General features: G+C 65.5%; 3 protein-coding genes across 3 annotated transcripts; 1 reads left to right on the top strand and 2 right to left on the bottom strand.

Moving 5' to 3' along the window:
- Positions 1–2,042: 2,042 nt before the first annotated feature.
- Positions 2,043–6,741, bottom strand: LOC134431180 (peripherin-like). Its single transcript, XM_063179167.1, has 9 exons — positions 6,398–6,741; positions 4,973–5,033; positions 4,248–4,343; positions 4,012–4,173; positions 3,812–3,937; positions 3,516–3,736; positions 2,594–2,643; positions 2,413–2,489; positions 2,043–2,338 (listed from the first exon to the last, which is right to left on the bottom strand). The coding sequence occupies exons 1-9, from the start codon at positions 6,739–6,741 to the stop codon at positions 2,297–2,299; spliced, it is 1,179 nt and encodes a 392-aa protein (XP_063035237.1). The 3' UTR covers positions 2,043–2,296.
- A 1,560-nt stretch (positions 6,742–8,301) lies between these two features.
- LOC134431176 (tubulin alpha-1C chain) lies at positions 8,302–12,308 on the bottom strand. The gene is made up of 4 exons (XM_063179164.1): positions 12,290–12,308; positions 10,699–10,921; positions 10,459–10,607; positions 8,302–9,324 (listed from the first exon to the last, which is right to left on the bottom strand). Exons 1-4 carry the CDS (start codon positions 12,290–12,292, stop codon positions 8,353–8,355), a joined length of 1,347 nt encoding a protein of 448 aa, XP_063035234.1. The 5' UTR covers positions 12,293–12,308; the 3' UTR covers positions 8,302–8,352.
- On the top strand, positions 12,291–16,261 carry LOC134431236 (nascent polypeptide-associated complex subunit alpha, muscle-specific form-like). The gene is made up of 3 exons (XM_063179221.1): positions 12,291–12,504; positions 14,763–15,907; positions 16,061–16,261. The coding sequence occupies exons 1-3, from the start codon at positions 12,291–12,293 to the stop codon at positions 16,259–16,261; spliced, it is 1,560 nt and encodes a 519-aa protein (XP_063035291.1).
- Positions 16,262–20,150: the final 3,889 nt, after the last annotated feature.

Raw genomic sequence — 20,150 nt, 5'->3', positions numbered from 1 at the left:
TTCGCCACCCTCGGGCAGGGATCCCGAGTTGGTGTTTGCCGTGACCCAGATTGCAATTAAGCGCTTCAAATAATGCAGACGGCTTAAAATGATGCTGTTAATGATGCAAAAAAAAAAAAAAAAAAAGGGTTAAAATAATTCAATTTTCGCGCGAAAAAAATTGGCTAACATGACGTGATTAATAATGGGGGAAAACGGTTAAAATAATGCGATTTTATATTATTTTGTTTGTGTAATTAATGGTGCAAAGATTGCATAAAGTAATGCAATTAACTGTGCCAAAATTTCATGAAATTATGCAATTTTGTATGATTTGTTGTGACACAATGATGCAAAAAAAGTACTTAAAATAATACGATTGATGATGCAAAAAATATTTTAAATGCAGCAATGCTGCATTTGCTTAAAATACGGCAATTATGTGTGCAAGATTTGTTTAAATAACACAATTGTGCATAATTTGCTTAAAATAATGCAATTAATTGTGCCAAAATTCCATTAAATTATGCAATTTTGTATAATTTTCTATAACAGAATAATGCAAAAAAGTACTTAAAATAACGCAATTGACGATGCAAAAAAATACTTAAAATGCGATGATGCAGCGTTTGCTTAAAATAAGGCAATTATGTGCGCAAATTTGTTTAAATAACGCAGTTGTGCATAACTTGCTTAAATAATTCAATCAGTGGTGCAAAAAATGCTGATAGTAATGAAATAGTGCAAAAATTTCCTTAAAATAACCAAACGAATAAGCAAATCTTTCATTAACGCAATTTTGCATAATTTCCTTGAACTCGATTAATCATGCAAAAAAAAAAAAAAAAAAAAACCTGAACGCAATTATAGAAATCAGGGTGTTTCCCCGCGCACCCAGAGCCTTGTCACGCTGTAATTAACCCGTAATTAACAGGCAATTAAGGCGGAATTAACCCGCGGCAGCGATGGGGCCGCGCCGGTGGCGCCCCCTGGTGGTGCCGGTAGGGAACGAGCGCGGCCGTGCCCGGCCCGGTCCTGCGATGCTCCGGGAGCACCGGGCGGAGATTCCGTGGGTCTGGAGCGGGTACCGGGCGTGTCCGTGGGTCCTCTGGAAGCCACGGGGTCCTGGGAAGCAGCGGGACCCGCGGGGATTCAGAGTTCAGGGGTGGAGGCTCCTTCACCGAGGTGGTGACACCAAAGGGGACAACGCTTGGATGTCACCACCAATCCCGGTGTAACCGGTGCTGGTTGCGGTGACAGGAGGGGAGGTGACACGCCCAGAGTGGCAGTCGTGGCATGGAGAGGGGCGCTGGGGACACGGATCCCCCCTCAGCCGGGCTCTGCTTCCCTTTCTGTCCCACTCCCCATGGCAGTGACACCACAGGGGACAGCGCTTGGATGTCGCCGGAGCCGCCAACTCCGGTGTAACCGGTGCTGGTTGCGGTGACAGGAGGGAAGGTGAGACCCCCAGAGTGGCAGTGACATGGAGAGGGGCCCTGGGACAGAACGGGACCCTGGGGATGCAGATCCCCCCTCAGCCGGGCGCTGTGTCCCTTTATGTCCCCATGACAGTGACACCACAGGGGACAGCGGAGCCACCAATCCCGGTGTAACCGGTGCTGGTTGCGGTGATGGGAGGGAAGGTGAGACCCCCAGAGTGGCAGTTGTGACATGGAGAGGGGCTCTGGGACAGAATGAACCCCGGGGACACAGATCCCCCCTCAGCCGAGTGCTGTGTCCTTTTCTGTCCCCATGACAGTGACACCACAGGGGACAGCGCTTGGATGTCACTGGAGCCACCAATCCCGGTGTAACCGGTGCTTGTTGCGGTGACAGGAGGGAAGGTGAGACCCCCAGAGTGGCACTCGTGGCATGGAGAGGGGGCGCTGGGGACCCAGATTTCCTTTCTGTGCCACTCCCCATGGCAGTGACATCACTTGGATGTGACCGGACCGCCAGCCCCGGGGACAGCAGCGCCAGCTGTGGTGACAGGAGGGAGAAGCCGGGACCCCCTCGGCCTCAGGGCAGCGTGGGGAACGCTCGACATCAAATACACCCGGGGGTGTGGTTGGCAGATCAATAAATAGGCAATAAATAGCGATAAACAGCGGGGGGACAAGGCACAGGGACACACCGCAAGGCACAGGGACACACCGCAAGGCACAGGGACACACCACGGCCCTGTCCCGTGGCGCTGACAGCAGGAACGGCACTTGGGGCGCTCCCAGCCCCCCCCGCTCCGCTCCTGCCCCCTCAGGACGCAGCAGGGTCGGACAAACCCCGCCGTGGGCTCGGGGCCATGGCAGCCGCTCCTCTGTCACTTCCCCGCTCGCTCCTGGTGCGACTCCGTCACCACCTGCTGCAGGAGGAGAGTTTGGGGGTCAGTCCCGAGGCAGCCTTGGGGCTCCCGGGCAGGGCACCCCCAGTTCTCACCTGCCCATCCCGGGTCTCGATGGTTTTGATGAGCACCATCCTCCGGGCCGGGCTCTCCGCAGGCGGCGGCTCCAGCACTGGGCGCAGAGGGGGCGTCAGCACCCTGTGCCCGCCCAGATGGCACAGGGACCCCCAGGAAAGACCCCCGGGCATCGTGGGGGACCCCCAGCTTGGGGCTCACCTGAGCTCCTCATGCTGAAGGAGGTGGTGGGGTGCGGTGGGACGGTGATCCTGAGGGCAGAGGAGGATGAGGAGGGGCTGGGACCCCTGGGCATTGCCAGGGAGCCTTCCACACCCTCGAGTCTGTGACCCACAGCCCGGATCAGCTGTGCCCGTGGGCTGGGGGCTGTGCCCGTGGGCTGGGGGCTGTGCCCGTGGGCTGGGGGCTGTGCCAGTGGTTTGCCAGGCTGGGGGCTGTGCCAGTGGTTTGCCGGGCTGGGAGTTGTGCCCATGGGCTGCCAGGCTGGGGGCTGTGCCCGTGGTCTGGGGGCTGTGCCCATGGGCTGGGGGCTGTGCCCGTGGTTTGCCAGGCTGGGGGCTGTGCCCATGGTTTGCCAGGCTGGGGGCTGTGCCCGTGGTCTGGGGGCTGTGCCCATGGGCTGGGGGCTGTGCCCATGGTTTGCCAGGCTGGGGGCTGTGCCCATGGTCTGGGGGCTGTGCCCGTGGGCTGGGGGCTGTGCCCGTGGTTTGCCAGGCTGGGCGCTGTGCCCGTGGGCAGCCAGGCTGGGGGCTATGCCCATGGTTTGCCAGGCTGGGGGCTGTGCCCATGGGCTGGGGGCTGTGCCCGTGGTTTGCCAGGCTAGGGGCTGTGCCCGTGGTTTGCCAGGCTGGGGGCTGTGCCCATGGGCTGGGGGCTGTGCCCGTGGGCAGCCAGGCTGGGGGCTGTGCCCATGGGCATCCAGGCTGGCACCCAGAGCCGAGCCTGAGGCAGCTCCCCCACCATCCCCTGGCCTTGCTTTTATCTCAGCTCCCATGGGAACCTCTTGTTTTCCTGTGGGAACGAGGCCTGGAGCTGCTTCCTCCCGGGAGAATCCCACAACAACCGGGATGGCTCGACACAGGGGACATCCCCCGGGGCAGTGGGGACGATCTGCTGCCCTCACCGGCTCTCCTCGCCCTCCAGCAGCTTTCTGTAGGTGGCAATCTCGATGTCCAGGGCCATCTTGACGTTCAGCAGGTCCTGGTACTCGCGCAGGTGCCGTGCCATCTCCTCCTTCATCTGCTGGATCTCCTGCTCCAGCCTCCCCACCACGTCCTGGTAGCTCCCGATCTCCTCGCCGAACTCATCCTCCATCTCCCGCATCTGCCGCTGCAGCGCCTCGTTCTGCGGGGACACCGAGGGCTGCAAAGGGCTCCAAGGGCTGGGCTCCGGGCCCCCGAACGCTCCCCGGGCTCTCACCACGCCCTTCAGCCCGTCCACCTCGCAGGTCAGGCTCTGGATCTGCCGCCGGGACTCGTTCATCTCCTGCTTGGCCAAACGCAGCGCCTCGTGGTTGCGGTTTGCTGCGTCCGAGAGATCGGCAAACTGCGCGGGCAGGGGGCGAGTCAGGGCTCTGCGAGGGCTCAGCCGCCCCTAAATCCCCCCGCAGCCCCGGGTACCTTTGATTTGTACCATTCCTCGGCTTCCTGCAGGTTTTTGACCGCGATGCTCTCGTACTGGGTGCGGATCTCCCGCAGCGCCGCCGTCAGCTCCGGTTTGCACATCTCCGCCTCGGGCAGCCCCGCCGGGCTCGGGCCGCTCACCTCCAGGTCCCGCAGCTCCTGCGGGGGCTCGGGGGCATCACAAGGACCCGATCTGTGCCCCCCCTGCCCGCCCCATCCCGCCCCGGCCCCACCTCCTCGTGCAGCTTCTTGAGGAAGCCGATCTCGTCCATCAGCAGCTCCACCTTGCGCTCCAGCTCCAGGCGGGACAGCGTGGCGTGGTCCACGTCCTGCGGGAGAGGCGGGGATGGATGAGCTTGCAGGGCAGCGTGGAGGGGGTGAAACCATCCCAGAGCCCCACCCCGGGGTGGTGGGCACAGACTCAGCCCCCCAAACTCTGATTTTGCACAGGGCTGACCCAGCATCACCCCAAAACCCGGGAGCTGAGGATGGAGGTGTGGAGGGACCAGACTTGGGCTAACAGTGTGCTCAGCTCTGGGGGTACCAGGGACACGGTGGGGGCTCAGCTCTGGGGGTCCCATCCTGCCCCTCCCCACTCAAGGACTGAGCAATAACGTGGTGGGCACAAGCTCAGCCCCCCCCCCAAACCCCAGTTGTGTCTTGGCTTGTGCAGGGCTGACCCAGCATCACCCCGAACTCCAGCTGGAGACACCCGGGAGCTGTGGAGGGACCAGACTGGGGTTATCAGGGTGCTCAGCTCCGGGGGTACCACGGACACAGCGGGTGCTCAGCTCTGGGGGTCCCATCCTGGCCCCCCAGCACTGCTCGGTGCCATTCACGCACCAGCACCTCCCACGAGCCCAGAACTGGGATTATTCCCAGTGCCCACCATTCCCAGTCCCCTCCAGCCTCGGATCACGGGTACTGCGGGGGGACACGAGCCCCTCACCCCCCTGACCTTGCGGAACAGCACCAGGCTCTTCTCGGCATCCTCGCGCTTCTGCGTCTCGTCCTCCAGCCTGGGGACAGCAAGGGATGAGAGGGAGGCGGGGCCGGGGGTGCAGACCCCTCCTCCTGTTGCGCACGGGGATGGAGCGGCCCCAGCGCTCGCAGCAATCCCGTCCCAGTGTCCCCACCCTTGTCCTGCCCCTCCCAGTGCCCCGCCCTTCCGCAGAGCCCACCTCTCCCAGTGCCTCCCAGTGCCCTCCGTGCATCCCGGGTGCCTTTCCCAGTATCCCTTCCCAGGGGTCGCCTTCCCCGGGCATTCACCAGTCCCTCCCCCGACATCCCCGGGGCTCCCCCATCCCCATCCCGCTGCATCCCCCGCTGCCCATCGTGGTGCAAAGCCTCATCCCATCACATTCCTCATGCCAGTCCGTCCCTGGCACATTCCCCAGTCTCCATCCCATAACTCAGCCTGCCACACCCCCGGTTCCCACTGCAGTTCATCCCTCATCCAAATTCATCCCCCATCCCAGTTCATCCCTCGTCCCACTCCATCCCAGTTTATCCCTCTTGCAAATTCATCCCAGTCCATCCCTCATCCCGATTCATCCCCCGTCCCAGTTCATCCCCCATACCAGTCCATCCCAGTTCATCCTTCATCCCACTCCATCCCAGTTCATCCCTCATCCAAATTCATCCCCCATCCCAGTTCATCCCTCATCCCACTCCATCCCAGTTTATCCCTCTTGCAAATTCATCCCAGTCCATCCCAGTCCATCCCTCATCCCGATTCATCCCCCGTCCCAGTTCATCCCCCATACCAGTCCATCCCAGTTCATCCCTCATCCCAGTCCATCCCAGTTCATCTCTCTTGCAAATTCATCCCCCATCCCAGTTCATCCCCCATCCCAGTTCATCCCTCATCTCACTCCATCCCAGTTCATCCCTCTTGCAAATTCATCCCAGTCCATCCCAGTCCATCCCTCATCTCGATTCATCCCCCATACCAGTCCATCCCAGTCCATCCCTCATCCTGATTCATCCCCCATACCAGTCCATCCCAGTTCATCCCAGTTCATCTCTCTTGCAAATTCATCCCCTATCCCAGTCCATCTCTCATCCCAGTTCTTGCCCCGTCCTAGTCCATCCCAGTTCCTCCCCTGGTCCCCGGCACATCCTCCCCTCCCCATCCCCTATCCCAGTAGATCCCTCATCCCAGTTTATCCCCCTCCATCCCAGTCCATCCCAGTCCATCCCAGTCCATGCCCCGGTCCCTGCACACCCTCCCCTCCCCATCCCCAATCCCGGCTCATCTCTCACCCCAGTTCCTCCCGCATCCCAGTCCATCCCCTGCTCCCCGCACATCCTCCCCATCCCTCATCCCGACCCGTCCTCTCTCCCCACCCCGCCGCCTCCCCCGGTCCCTCCGCCGTCCCACCGCTGCCTCAGCGCCGCCAGGTCGGTGGCGAGCCCGTCCCGCTCGGCCTGGAGCCGGTCCCGGTCGCGGCCGAGGCGCTGCAGCCGCTCCCGCAGCCCCCGCAGCTCCCCCTGCACCAGCCCGGTGCGGGGCCCGCCGGCGGCGGTGGCGCGGCCCAGGGCGGCTCGGAGGGTCCCGTTCTGCCGTTCCAGCGCCCGCACCCGCTCCAGGAAAGCGGCGAAACGATCGTTCAGCGCCGCCAGCTCCTCCCGCTCCGCTCCCCGCGCCGCCGCCGCCGCCGCCAGCCGCTCCGGGGCCACGGGCAGCGGCGGCGACATCCCGGGGTCGCGGGCACGGCGGCTCATGGTGGCACCGGGAGGGCGCTGGCTGCCGGTAGCGGCCGTTTATAGCGGGCAGCGGCTCCGCCCCGCCCGGGGGGACCCGGGGGTACCGGACACAGAGAGAGGGGAGGGGTCTCCCGGCCGGAGGGAGGATCGGGGGCTGCGGATGTGCCCTCAAAGGGGCGGGGAAAGGGGATGGGGGTGGTCGGGGACCCCCAAGGGATGAGGGGCGGGGGCTGCAGAATGTGGGGCTGCAGGAATTCCCATTCGGGGGGCTCGGGGATGTGGGCACTGCAGGAATTCCCCTTCAGGGGGGTTCGGGGATGTGGGACTGCAGGAATTCCCATTCGGGGGGCTCGGGGATGTGGGCACTGCAGGAATTCCCCTTCAGGGGGGTTCGGGGATGTGGGACTGCAGGAATTCCCATTCGGGGGGCTCGGGGATGTGGGCACTGCAGGAATTCCCCTTCAGGGGGGTTCGGGGATGCCCAAGAAATGAGGGGCGGGGGCTGCAGGGTGTGGGGCTGGGGGCTCGGAGACGCCATCAGGATGTGGGGCTGCAGGCATTGCCCTTCACGGGGGCTCGAGGATCCCCTCGGGATGAGGGGCAGGGGCTGCAGGAGCAGGAATCCCCTTCAGGGGGGCTCGGGGACCCCCAAAGGATGAGGGCGGGGGCTGCAGGATGTGGGGCTGCAGGAATTCCCATTCAGGGGGGCTCGGGAATCCCATCGGGATGAGGGGCAGGGGCTGCAGGAATTCCCCTTCAGGGGGACTCGGGGACCCCCAAAGGATGCAAGAGAGGGGCTGGGGGATGCGGGCAGAGGAAGCAGCAGCACCAGGAGAAAGAGGATCCGAAAGAGGATCCGAGGGTGCCCGGGAGACACAGGAACCCCCCCACGCTGGGTCAGAAGGAGAGAGACCCTTATGGGGTCCCCCCCAGGTAACATGGGGGTACAAACCCCTCAGCTGGCATGCAGAGCACCCCTTGAGCTGGGTTCCACTCTGCCTGGGGGGGTTCAGCATCCAGGGGGGTGTGCCCATCTCAGCCACCCCCCTCCCTTTGTGCCGGGGCCGCCGTGACTCGGCGCTGCGGGCGCTGCCATGCGCGGGGCAGCGCCGGACAGCGAGCCCTGAACCCCCCCCGAACCCCCCCTTTCCAGGCAGCCAGGGCGGCACTTACGGGAAGGAGTCGCTGCCCTGCCCAGAGGCTCCTCCAGGGGAGGGTCCCCCCCCAGCCCAGGACCCCTCCCCGCTCTGCAGAGCCGCACCGAGAGCGGCTCCGTGCCAGCAGCAGCGTGACACCACGTCCAGCCCGTCTGCAGCAGGCTCTGGGCAGCACTGGGGGCTCTCAGGGGGCACTTGGAGGCCTCCAGGAGCAGCAGAACGCTGAGGAGGACATGAGCCCCCCACCAGTGCCAGCTCATAGCACAAGGACCCCAACCCCACAGAGCCCCCCAGGCTCTCTCCCCTGTGCCAGCTGGCAGCAGGACCTGGCAGCCGACCCAGCTGAGGCCCCCCCCTCCCCTGGGATGTCCCCCCAGGTCACCACAAGGCGGATTGTCCCAGCACAATGAAGAGGCAGCACTGGGGAGAGGCATTTTAATGAACAGCACCACGGTGTCGAGACAAGGCGCTTCTATTCCTCTCCTTCGTCGTCGCCCTCCATGCTGTCGGCTCCCACCTCCTCGTAATCCTTCTCCAGGGCTGCCATATCCTCACGGGCCTCCGAGAACTCGCCCTCCTCCATGCCCTCCCCCACGTACCAGTGCACAAAGGCCCTCTTGGCGTACATCAGGTCAAACTTGTGGTCCAGGCGGGCCCAGGCCTCGGCGATGGCCGTGGTGTTGCTCAGCATGCACACAGCCCTCTGCACCTTGGCCAGGTCGCCGCCGGGCACCACCGTGGGCGGCTGGTAGTTGATGCCCACCTTGAAACCAGTGGGGCACCAGTCCACGAACTGGATGGTGCGCTTGGTCTTGATGGTGGCGATGGCGGCGTTGACATCCTTGGGCACCACGTCCCCGCGGTACAGCAGGCAGCACGCCATGTACTTGCCGTGCCGAGGGTCACACTTGACCATCTGGTTGGCCGGCTCAAAGCAGGCGTTGGTGATCTCAGCCACCGTCAGCTGCTCGTGATAAGCCTTCTCAGCAGAGATAACCGGGGCGTAGGTGGCCAGAGGGAAGTGGATGCGGGGGTAGGGCACCAGGTTGGTCTGGAATTCCGTCAGGTCGACGTTCAGGGCTCCGTCAAAGCGCAGAGAGGCCGTGATGGAGGACACGATCTGGCTGATGAGGCGGTTCAGGTTGGTGTAGGTGGGGCGCTCGATGTCCAGGTTGCGGCGGCAGATGTCGTAGATGGCCTCGTTGTCCACCATGAAGGCGCAGTCGGAGTGCTCCAGGGTGGTGTGGGTGGTCAGGATGGAGTTGTAGGGCTCCACCACGGCCGTGGACACCTGCGGGGCTGGGTAGATGGAGAACTCCAGCTTGGACTTCTTGCCGTAGTCAACGGAGAGGCGCTCCATGAGCAGGGAGGTGAAGCCAGAGCCGGTGCCACCGCCAAAGCTGTGGAACACCAGGAAGCCCTGCAGCCCTGTGCACTGGTCAGCCTGAGAGGTTGGGAAGGGGAAAACAAGACCAAACTGTCAGGAATTCTGAACTTCAGCTGCTACTGAGTTCCCCTGGAAGGAAAGTTTTCCTCCCAGGATCTCAGGACCTTTCCAGCAGGTCCAGGCGAAGGAACCCCGTCCTGCAGGGAGATTTGGGGACACTCTGCAGAGACAAGGAGGGCCATGTGTGTTCCAGGCAACAGAAGCTGCTCCTCTCTTTGGCCTCATAAGGACATTCTTAGGGTGTCCCAGCACCACGGCGTGGTGGACAGGGCGTCCCTGACCTTCCATGTAGGACACTGACTCATGGTGGAACCCCCCAGCTTTTGGGAGACACCCCAGCAGGTTCTGGAAGTCAACCACGGCTTCACCCCCCTCTCTTTTTATCTAAGAGGGTGCAGCAGGAGCAGGCTGTGATCCCACAAGAGCCCAGGGGCAGCCAGCTCAGCCTTTGATGTGCCAGGAGCTCCCCGAGCGGAGCCGCTGGCGCAGCAGGTCCGGCCGCCCCGGCGCCAGCCCCAGCGTGGGAACCAGGGGTTCAAAGAGCCTGGGCAGCCACACCAGTCAAACCAGTGCTGCACCAGCACCCAAAGCATCTCACCTGCCCCCCTGCCCTGGCCATGGGGCTCCCCACCCTCCTCCTCCTCTTGGCAAGGCTAGGATAGGTCCAGCATTTCCTTCCTGGGACAACCCCACCCTCTGTCCCAAAGTGCTGAGAAGAACCGGCCCAGGGACACCTGGAGCTTCCCTTTGTCCCCACATCCACCATAGGGATAGACCAAGCTCATCCTGTGCTGGTGGGGTTGCAGAGCCTTGAAAAAAGGGATTCATGTCAAGGGGAAGGCAAGGGGCTGATCCTGATCACTGAGAGCATCCAGACCCCATAGGGAGCCACGATGTGCTGCAGGCTGACACAACAAATCCATCCAGATCCTGGAGGCACAACAGGTCCCACCAGGAAGGTATGAAGTCTCTCCTGTCACAACCCAGGCCTGATCCCTCCTGGCACAACTCTCTGCCCTAAAGTGCTGATGGGGCTGAGAAGGACCTGCCCAGGCACACGCGGAGCTTCCCTTTGTCCCCACATCCCCCGCAGGGACAAACCCACCCCACGAGCCCCCCCAGCGCCCCTACCAGCTTGCGGATGCGGTCGAGCACCAGGTCGATGATCTCCTTGCCGATGGTGTAGTGCCCGCGGGCGTAGTTGTTGGCCGCATCCTCCTTGCCCGTGATCAGCTGCTCGGGGTGGAAGAGCTGCCGGTACGTGCCCGTGCGCACCTCGTCTGCGGGGACAGCCCCGGGCCCCGTTAGCAGCCGGCGCCCGCCGCCAGCGCCCGCCCCGCCCCGCCCGCCGGCCGCCCCCCGCGCGCTCACCGATCACCGTGGGCTCCAGGTCCACGAACACGGCCCGGGGCACGTGCTTGCCGGCGCCCGTCTCGCTGAAGAAGGTGTTGAACGAGTCGTCCCCCCCGCCGATGGTCTTGTCGCTGGGCATCTGCCCGTCGGGCTGGATGCCGTGCTCCAGGCAGTACAGCTCCCAGCACGCATTGCCGATCTGCACGCCCGCTTGGCCCACGTGGATGGAGATGCACTCGCGCTGCGGGGGCACACGGCACTGGGTCACCCCTCTTGTCCCCCCTCAAGGCTGGATGGAGGCAGGTCCTGCCCCAGGTGCTCCCGTTGTGCTCAGCTTCGGGGGTGCCATCCTGCTGCCCCTTCCCCAGGAGCTGAGACCCTGCACCAGTTGGTGCCCTTCACCCTGCACACCCCACAGAGCCGCCAATTGGGGTTCCTCAGGGTTAATGCTGCTCCCCACTACTCCCAATCCCCAACGAGACAGGGACACTGAACCCCCCTGTGCAGGGACAGGGACACCCCCACACCCCAGGGAACATCTCAGCGTGCTCAGCTCCGAGGGTCCCATCGTGCCCAAACCCACTGAGGGACTGAGCAATAACGAGGTGGGCACAAGCTCAGCCCCCCAAACCCTGGTTTGTGCAGGGCTGACCCAGCATCACCCCAAACTCCAGCTGGAGACACCCAGGAGCTGTGGAGGGACCAGACTGGGGTTATCAGTGTGCTCAGCCCTGGGGTACCACAAATACAGAGGATGCTCAGCCCTGGGGGTCCCATCCTGACCCCCCTGCACTGCTCGGTGCCATTCACGCACCAGCACCTCCCACGAGCCCAGAACTGGGATTATTCCCAGTGCCCACCATTCCCAGTCCCCACCACCCAGGGATGCCTCAGTGACAGTGACACTTCAGCCCCTTCCCCAGCGGGCTGCTCATCACTTCGCGGGGGTTTTGAACCCCACGGAACGTGGAGCCGCTCCCTTCTCCAGCAGCCCTTGCACAACCCCGGCCTGTCCCGGTTCCTGAGCTCCCAGCTCCACCCGGGCCAGAGCAAACTCCGCTGACCGCGAGGACTTTCCCCGTGCCAGCCGATCCCAGTTGCGCCCGGGCCACGCTGGAATCTGCCCCCCCCCCCCCCCCCACGCCGTGACTCACACCCACGCGTGTCCCGGCCAGCACAGCCAGGACAGGGTAGCACAGGGGGTGCCCCCAAACCCCCTCTCGGCCTGTTCCTCTCCTGTGCGGATAAGTTGAGTCCCCAGTGGGAGCCCAAGACTCGCAGTGCCACTCGGCGTGTCCCCACGCATTTAGCAGGGAATTGGGGTGAGTGGAACCTCCCCCCCCCCACCGGGGGCAGCGACCCCCGGTTTTGGGGGACAAACGCACCCCCAGCACGAGCCCGAGCTCGGCAGCCCCACGAGGCGTCCGGAACACGCGCGGGGCTCCCAACGCCTCCAGAGCTCGGCCCCACGTCCTGCAAGGGGACATGGGGGGGCCCGGCACGCCCCCACCCCTCAGCCCCCCTCACTGCTCAGGGGGGGGTCCCGCATTCCCGGGGGTCTCACCCCGCACGGAGCCCCCCCAGGAGCCCCGAACACCCCAACCCTCACCATGGCCGCTCGCTGCCCGAACCGTTACGGAGCCGTCGAGGAGGGAGGCGGGGGTTGCCCCGTAGGGCCCCCGAGTTTAACCCCGGGGGGCGTGGCCAGTGAGGGGGCGGGGACAGGGGGAGGAGCCAATGGGAGTTCGCCCCGCCCCTCCGAGCACGCGGCGCTCTGGACCCGCCCCCTCCGCCCCGCCTCGATTCTAATTGGCCGGTTCGAATGTGGGTGGTGACGTCAGCGGAGCGGAATGCGGCGGGTGGGAGTTGCTGAGGGGGCGTGGCCTGCTGTGGAAGGGGGCGTGGCTAAGGGCGGGGAGGAGGGTTGGGGGTCCCGAGGGTTGGGGGGGGGCTGGGCGGGTAGATAGAGGGGAATTGGGGGGGTCAGAGGGGTCGGAAGGCGTTAGGGGCGGCGGAATATTGGGGCGGGGGCTTTACGAGGGCTTTAGAGGCGGGGCCTTAAGGGGGTGCCTTAGGGGCGGGGGGCTTTAGGGGCAGCTTTAGCGGCGGGGGTCTTTAGGGGATGCCTTAGGGGCGGGGGGCTTTAGGCGGTGCTTTAGGGTCGGGGGACTTTATGGGGTGCTTTAGGGGCGGGGGGCTTTAGGGGGACTTTAGGGGCGGGGGGCTTTATGGGGTGCTTTAGGGGCGGGGGGCTTTGCGGTATTGGGGCGGGGGGCTTTAGGGGGACTTTAGGGGCGGGGGGCTTTGCGGTATTGGGGCGGGGGGCTTTAGGGGGACTTTAGGGGGGGGCCTTAGGGGCGGGGGGCTTTAGGGGTGCTTTAGGGTCGGGGGGCTTTAGGGGCAGGGGGCTTTACGAGGGCTTTAGAGGCGGCTTTAGGGGGTGCTTTAGGGTCAGGGGGCTTTAGGCGGTGCTTTAGGGGAGGGGGCTTTGCGGTATTGGGGCGGTGGGCTCAGACGGCGGCACGATGGGTCCCTGAACCCCCCCCGGAGCGCCCCAGCCGCGCTGGGTTGGAGATCTCGGGGGTCCCAAATCCCTCTCCGCGCCCCCCGTCCCCATCGCGGTGCCGTTCCCGTGGGAAGCCCCGCGGGCTCCCGTCGCGCCGGCTCCTGTGCCCGCCGCCGCCGCCGCCCTGCCCCGTGCCAGCCCCGGGGCTGCTCCCGGGGGAAGCCACGCGGGGCAGGTCCGGTGGGGCAGGACGGACGGGGCCGGGGGAACATCTCACACCCACCCCCGGGGTGCAGAGCCCTGTCCCGCCCTGCCTCCCCCGCTCCGGGGTGGTTTGGAGCGGGTTAGGAGTGGCCACAGAGGGGTTTGGGACAGCATAGGGACACTGGGGTTGGCACCGAGACGGAATTACAGAGCCCACGCTGCCCGGTGTCCTGCCAAACCCTGGGCGCTCCTCACAGCCTGGGCACCCTCAGTGTCCCCCCCGAGTCACTCCCAGTGTCCCCTCACAGCCTGAGCACCCTCAGTGTCCCCCCCGAGTCACTCCCAGTGTCCCCTCACAGCCTGAGCACCCTCAGTGTCCCCCCCGAGTCACTCCCAGTGTCCCCTCCCAGCCTCAGTGTCCCCCCAGTCACTCCCAGTGCCCCTCCCAGTCTGGGCACTTCAGTGTCCCCCCCACTCACTGAGCACTCCCAGTGTCCCCTCCGGTCACTCCCAGTGTCCCCTCCCAGCCTCAATGTCCCCCCCCAGTCACTCCCAGTGTCCCCTCCCAGCCTCAATGTCCCCCCCCCCAGTCACTCCCAGTGCCCCCCAAGTCACTCCCAGTGTCCCCTCCCACCCTCAGTGTCTCCCCCCCAGTCACTCCCAGTGTCCCCTCACAGCCTGGGCACCCTCAGTGTCCTGTCCCCCCCACGCACTGAGCACTCTCAGTGTCCCCCCAGTCACTCCCAGTGTCCCCTCCCAGCCTCAATGTCCCCCCCCCAGTCACTCCCAGTGTCCCCCCAGTCACTCCCCGTGTCCCCTTCCGGCCTCAATGTCCCCCCCCAGTCACTCCCAGTGTCCCCTCCCAGCCTCAATGTCCCCCCCCAGTCACTCCCAGTGCCCCTCCCAGCTTCAATGTCCCCCCCCAGTCACTCCCAGTGTCCCCCTTCCCCCCTCCAGTCATTCCCAGTGCCCCCCAAGTCACTCCCGGTGTCCCCTCCCACCCTCAGTGTCTCCCCCCCAGTCACTCCCAGTGTCCCCTCCCAGCCTGGGCACCTCAGTGTCCCTCCCCTCCCCGAGCCCCCGGTGTGCCCCCGCTCCCTGGGCACATCCCCGCAGCTGGCACACCCCCAGAACCGGGGTGCCCATTGTGTCCCCCCACTCGTGATCCTCCGGAGCCCTCCGAGCCGCCACCACGCCGGTCCCGGAGCCCTGCTGGGGGTCAGGGGGTGCTTTGGGGGGGACCCTTCCCAGAGCGGGGTCTGTCCCGGCTCACCCCCACCCCTCCGCCGCCCCGCTCCTTTCTTCGCGGCTTTGCCGCATTGCGGAACCGCCCCGCACGCAGGCGGTGCCGCAGCCCCCTCCCCACGGGCAGCGCGCCCGCAGCCCCCCGCACCCCACGGCTGTTCCACTGCACCCCACGGCTGCTCCCCCGCACCCCACGGCTGTTCCACTGCACCCTACGGCTGCTCCCTGCACCCCACGGCTGCTCCACTGCACCCCACGGCTGCTCCCCCGCACCCCACGGCTGCTCCCCCGCACCCCACGGCTGTTCCACTGCACCCCACGGCTGCTCCACTGCACCCCACGGCTGCTCCCTGCACCCCACGGCTGCTCCCCCGCACCCCACGGCTGCTCTCTGCACCCCACGGCTGTTCCACTGCACCCTACGGCTGCTCCCCCGCACCCCACGGCTGTTCCATTGCACCCCACGGCTGTTCCACTGCACCCCACGGCTGCTCCCTGCACCCCACAACTGCTCCATCGCACCCCACAGCTGCTCCCCTGCACCCCACGGCTGTTCCACTGCACCCCACGGCCGCTCCCCTGCACCCCACGGCTGTTCCACTGCACCCCACGGCTGCTCCACTGCACCCCATGCCTGATCCCCCGCACCCCACGGCCGCTCCCCTGCACCCCACGGCTGTTCCACTGCACCCCACGGCTGCTCCTGCACCCCACGGCCGCTCCCCTGCACCCCACGGCCGCTCCCCCGCACCCCACGGCTGTTCCACTGCACCCCACAACTGCTCCCCTGCACCCCACAACTGCTCCCCTGCACCCCACGGCTGCTCCCTGCACCCCACAACTGCTCCCCCGCACCCCACGGCTGCTCCTGCACCCCACAACTGCTCCACTGCACCCCACGGCTGCTCCACTGCACCCCACGGCTGCTCCCCTGCACCCCACAACTGCTCCCTGCACCCCACAACTGCTCCCCGCACCCCACGGCTGCTCCCCCGCACCCCATGCCTCATCCCCTGCACCCCACGGCTGCTCCCCCGCACCCCACGGCTGTTCCACTGCACCCCACGGCTGCTCCACTGCACCCCATGCCTGATCCCCCGCACCCCACGGCCGCTCCCCTGCACCCCACGGCTGCTCCCTGCACCCCACGGCCGCTGCCCCGCACCCCACGGCCGCTCCCCTGCACCCCACGGCTGTTCCACTGCACCCCACGGCTGCTCCTGCACCCCACGGCCGCTGCCCCGCACCCCACGGCTGCTCCTGCACCCCACGGCTGCTCCCTGCACCCCTCAGATGCTCCCCCTGCCCCTGGCAGTGCCCACCCCCGTCGGAACCGATTGTCCCTTTTGTTGTGGCTCCGGGAGGGGGCACCGGGACACGCAGGCTGCGAGAACATCGGTGCCACCTCCCTGCTTCCTCCCACAGGCGATGAATGCCCTGCTGCCCCCCGAGACCGCGGCTGGAGGGGCTTTCCCCGTGCCCTCCGGGTGGGGCAGGGCTGGGTGCCACCCCTCCGAGGGTTTCCAGCCCCTCTGTGCCACCCTGGGCCAGCCGGGGGGCAGAGGGACCCCTCCACCACAGCACCCCCCCTCCTCCCCGAACTGCGCTGTCTCTCCGTGTGAATGAATCTGTCACATCGATGGACGGACGGACAGACAGAGCTGGGTTCTGCGGGGAAAACGGGCTAAAAATAGCAGCAGGCTGTGTCTGGGTTGTCAGCCCCGAGCCACACAGCTCCTGATGGGGCTGAGACCCTTCGGTCCCCGGGGACAGCCGTGTCCCGGCCGTGTCCCGGCCGTGGGGGGTTCGAGGTCACCGATTTGGGATCCTCGGGAAGGGCCCGGACTGGGGGAGGGTGGGAATCTCAGCCGTGCCACGGGCAGGAGTCCAGCAGTGGGAAATCAGCCCACGCACGGTGAGATGCCAGCTCTGGGAGGCCCCGAGTCCCAGTGGGGACAGCCATGGGGACACTGTGCACACAGGGGTGACCCCGGGGGGGGGTTCAGGGTCCGTCCCACCCAGTGGCACCACGGGGGTGGCCATGGAAGGGGGAGGACAGCAACCGTCACCAGGAGCCACCACGTTGCTACCAACAGTCAACAGAGCACGGAGAATGGAAGCACAGGAGGGGGGGGGATGGGAGCTGTGCCAGACCCCCCCCCCATGCTGGCACTCAGCAGGGCTGGGTACTGGGGGGGGCACAGGGATGCTGACACCAATGGCAGGGTGGGCACTGAGGGACCCCAGGGCCTGGAGACCCCCACTTGGCAAGGCAGAGTGGTGGGGGTCCTGAGGATGGTGCCCCATCCTCAAGGTCAGGAATTGGGGGTCCCAAAGATGGTGCCCCATGTTCAGGGTCAGGCCCTGGGAGTCCCAAAGATGGTGCCCCACCCTCAGGGTCAAGCTCTGGGGGTCCCAAAGATGGTGCCCCATCCTCAGGGTCAAGCTCTGGGGGTCCCAAGGATGGTGCCCCACTCTCAGGGTCAGGCACTGGGGGTCCCAAGATTGTGCCCCACCCTCAGGGTCAGGAACTTGGGGTCCCAAAGATGGTGGGGTGAGGCACTGGGCGTTCCAAAGATGGTGCCCCATCCTCAAGGTCAGGAACTGGGGGTTCCAAAGATGGTGCCCCACCCTCAGGGTCAAGCTCTGGGGGTCCCAAGATTGTGCCCCACCCTCAGGGTCAGGAACTGGGGGTCCCAAAGATGGTGGGGTGTGGCACTGCGGGTTCCAAAGATGGTGCCCCACCCTCAGGGTCGGGCACTGGGAGTCCCAAGGACAGTGGGGTGAGGCAGTGGGGGTCCCAAAGACAGTACCCCACTCTTAGGATTGGGTTCTGGGGCTCCCAAAGATGGTGGGGTCAGGCACTGGGGGTCCCAAGGATGGTTCCCCATGCTCTGGGTCAGGCCCTGGAGGTCCCAAGGATGGTGCCCCATGCTCAGGGTGAGGCACTGGGGGTCCCAAGGTTGTGCCCCACCCTTAGGATCAGGCTCTGGGGGTCCCAAGGACAGTGGGGGTTCCAAGGATGGTTCCCCACCCTTAGGATCAGGCTCTGGGGGTCCCAAGGACAGTGGGGGTTCCAAGGATGATTCCCCACCCTTAGGATCAGGCTCTGGGGGTCCCAAGGATGGTTCCCCACCCTTAGGATCAGGCTCTGGGGGTCCCAAGGACAGTGGGGGTTCCAAGGATGGTTCCCCACCCTTAGGATCAGGCTCTGGGGGTCCCAAGGATGGTTCCCCACCCTTAGGATCAGGCTCTGAGGGTTCCAAGGATGGTTCCCCACCCTTAGGATCAGGCTCTGGGGGTCCCAAGGATGGTTCCCCACCCTTAGGATCAGGCTCTGGGGGTCCCAAGGATGGTTCCCCACCCTTAGGATGAGGCTCTGGGGGTCCCAAGGACAGTGGGGGTCCCAGGAATGGTTTCCTCACCATGGTGATAAGGCCAGGGAGTGAGTGGTGAGAGTGATGAGAACCCGGCCTTGTCTCCTGCCTGCAACCCCCCGCCCACCAGGCCCTAGGATGGATGTTGGGGAAGGGGGATGCGAAGGGGGGGTCCCCACCCTGTCTCCTAGCAACCGGTCTCCTAGCAACAGCACCGGTTGCCTGGCAGCAATCGGTGCAGGACGTGTGGCCGTCCATACCCAAGGAGATGGGGGGGGCTGGGGGGCACCAGGGGGGCACCGGGGGGGGCTGCAGCACCCGGTGCCGCTCACCCTGCACCCCACATCACCCACAGGGCTGAGCCACCCCTGCCCCGTGAGGCACCTCCCGCCCTCAGCCCGGGGCAATGGGGTGGGTGGGGCTGTTGGAGAGTGGTCCCCGAGGCAGGGGGGTGCTGTGAGCCCCCCAAAACCCCCGTTTGGGGACACAATGGGGACACCCTGACAGGCCCCACGCTGGTGTTGAGCGCTTGGGACTGGAAGAGAACAAAGGCAGGAGGCATTTCCCATGCAGGGACGGAGCTACAGCGGGGTCAGGGCTGGGGGCTGAGCTGCTTTGGGGGTCAGGGTGCCCCGAAACAGCCCCAAAGCAGCCATTTGCAATGGGGACCAGCCTGGTGGCAGGCAAATCTCCTGGTTTTTGTCTGCTCAGCAAAGCCGGGGCCACCTGCTCCTTTGTTCTGGTGGGCGATGCCCAAATCCCATCCCGTCTTTGTTCGTTTGCAGCTCTGCAGCCCCAGCAGAACCCCAAAACAGGGCGCCCCAGGGGCATGGGGCTGGCACTGGGGACACTGGGATGGCACTGGGGACACTGGGCTGGCCCTGGGGACACGGGGATGGCGGTGGGGACAACAGGGACATGGGAACTTTGGATCTGCCCAGAAATCTGCATAATGTGGGAAACACCAGGGAAAAAAAAAAAACAACAGGGATTTCTCAGCCCGGGGGGCACCCTGGCAGCTCCACCTGCAGCAGCTGGGCATGTGGGGATGGTGTGGGGATGGGACCATGCATGGGGTGTGGGGTCACCTCCCTGCAGGGACCGAGCCCCCCATGGGGAACAGACCCCCCCAGCCTCTGTGGCTTTGCAAGAACAAACTGGGGAGGGGGGAAAACGCCCCCCCAGGAGTGGGAAACCGCGGGACTGTGGGGCTGGTGGCTCGGGGGGGCTGCAGCAGATGGAAGGGTGGCCGAGGGACGCGTGTCCCAGCGTCCCAGCTGTGTCCCCAGCACCAGCTGCCGCACAGCAGCTGCTGCTCTTCCCGAGCCCCCCAGCCCTAAACTGCCCTGGGGGCTTTTGTCGCCTGTGTCCTCCCGCTGTCCCTCACCCCCTCCCGGCCCCGCTCGTCCCCAGCTGCCCGGGGGATGGCTCTTTGTCCCCCGGCTGGGCCCCGCGGCGCTGGTTCCCACTGCCCGAGCAGACAAAGAGGCGCTGGGAGGGCTGGGCACGGCGCGGGGCCATGGCAGGGACGCGGCTGAGAACCAGGGCACTGTGGCACGGCCAGGGATGGGGACAGTGCCCCTGGGCATGGGCACGGGGATGGGGACAGCGGCACTGAGGATGGGGACCGGGGCGTGGCTGGCTGGGAATGGGGGCCAGAGCGTGACAAGGGTTGGGAACAACGGGGACGGGGAGCGGGGTGTGGCCGGGGATAACCGGGAGCTCGGCGGAGGGCTGCATCCCCGGGGATGGGGACCAGGGCGTGGTTCTACCCCGTGTACCGGGAGCCCCGGGACCAAGAGACCCATTCCGGGCAGTGGGAGAGAACGGGAAAAACGGGGGGGAAAGGAGCCGTGGGGGGATGGGGGACCGTGGGATGGGGACCCGAGCGTGACCGCCGGCTCAGCCAAGCCCGGGCACCGGGGCGTGGCAGGGACGGTGCCAAGGACACAGCCGGGGCCCCTCCGGCGGCGGGGCCGGGCCGCGGCCGCCGCAGCCCCCGGGCCCCCCCTCCCTCCCGCACCGCCCGGCCTTTGTCTGCGGCTGCGGGGGGGCATTACCTCATTGCGGGCCGCCAATGGGCGCCGCTGCCGCCCGCGCCGCCGCCCCCCCGGCCCCGCCGCCCGCCCCGCCCCGCC

Source organism: Melospiza melodia, chromosome 31 (assembly GCF_035770615.1).
Source record: "Melospiza melodia melodia isolate bMelMel2 chromosome 31, bMelMel2.pri, whole genome shotgun sequence".
NCBI classification, from domain to species: Eukaryota; Metazoa; Chordata; class Aves; order Passeriformes; family Passerellidae; genus Melospiza; species Melospiza melodia.
This window is presented reverse-complemented; position numbering and strand designations above follow the sequence as displayed.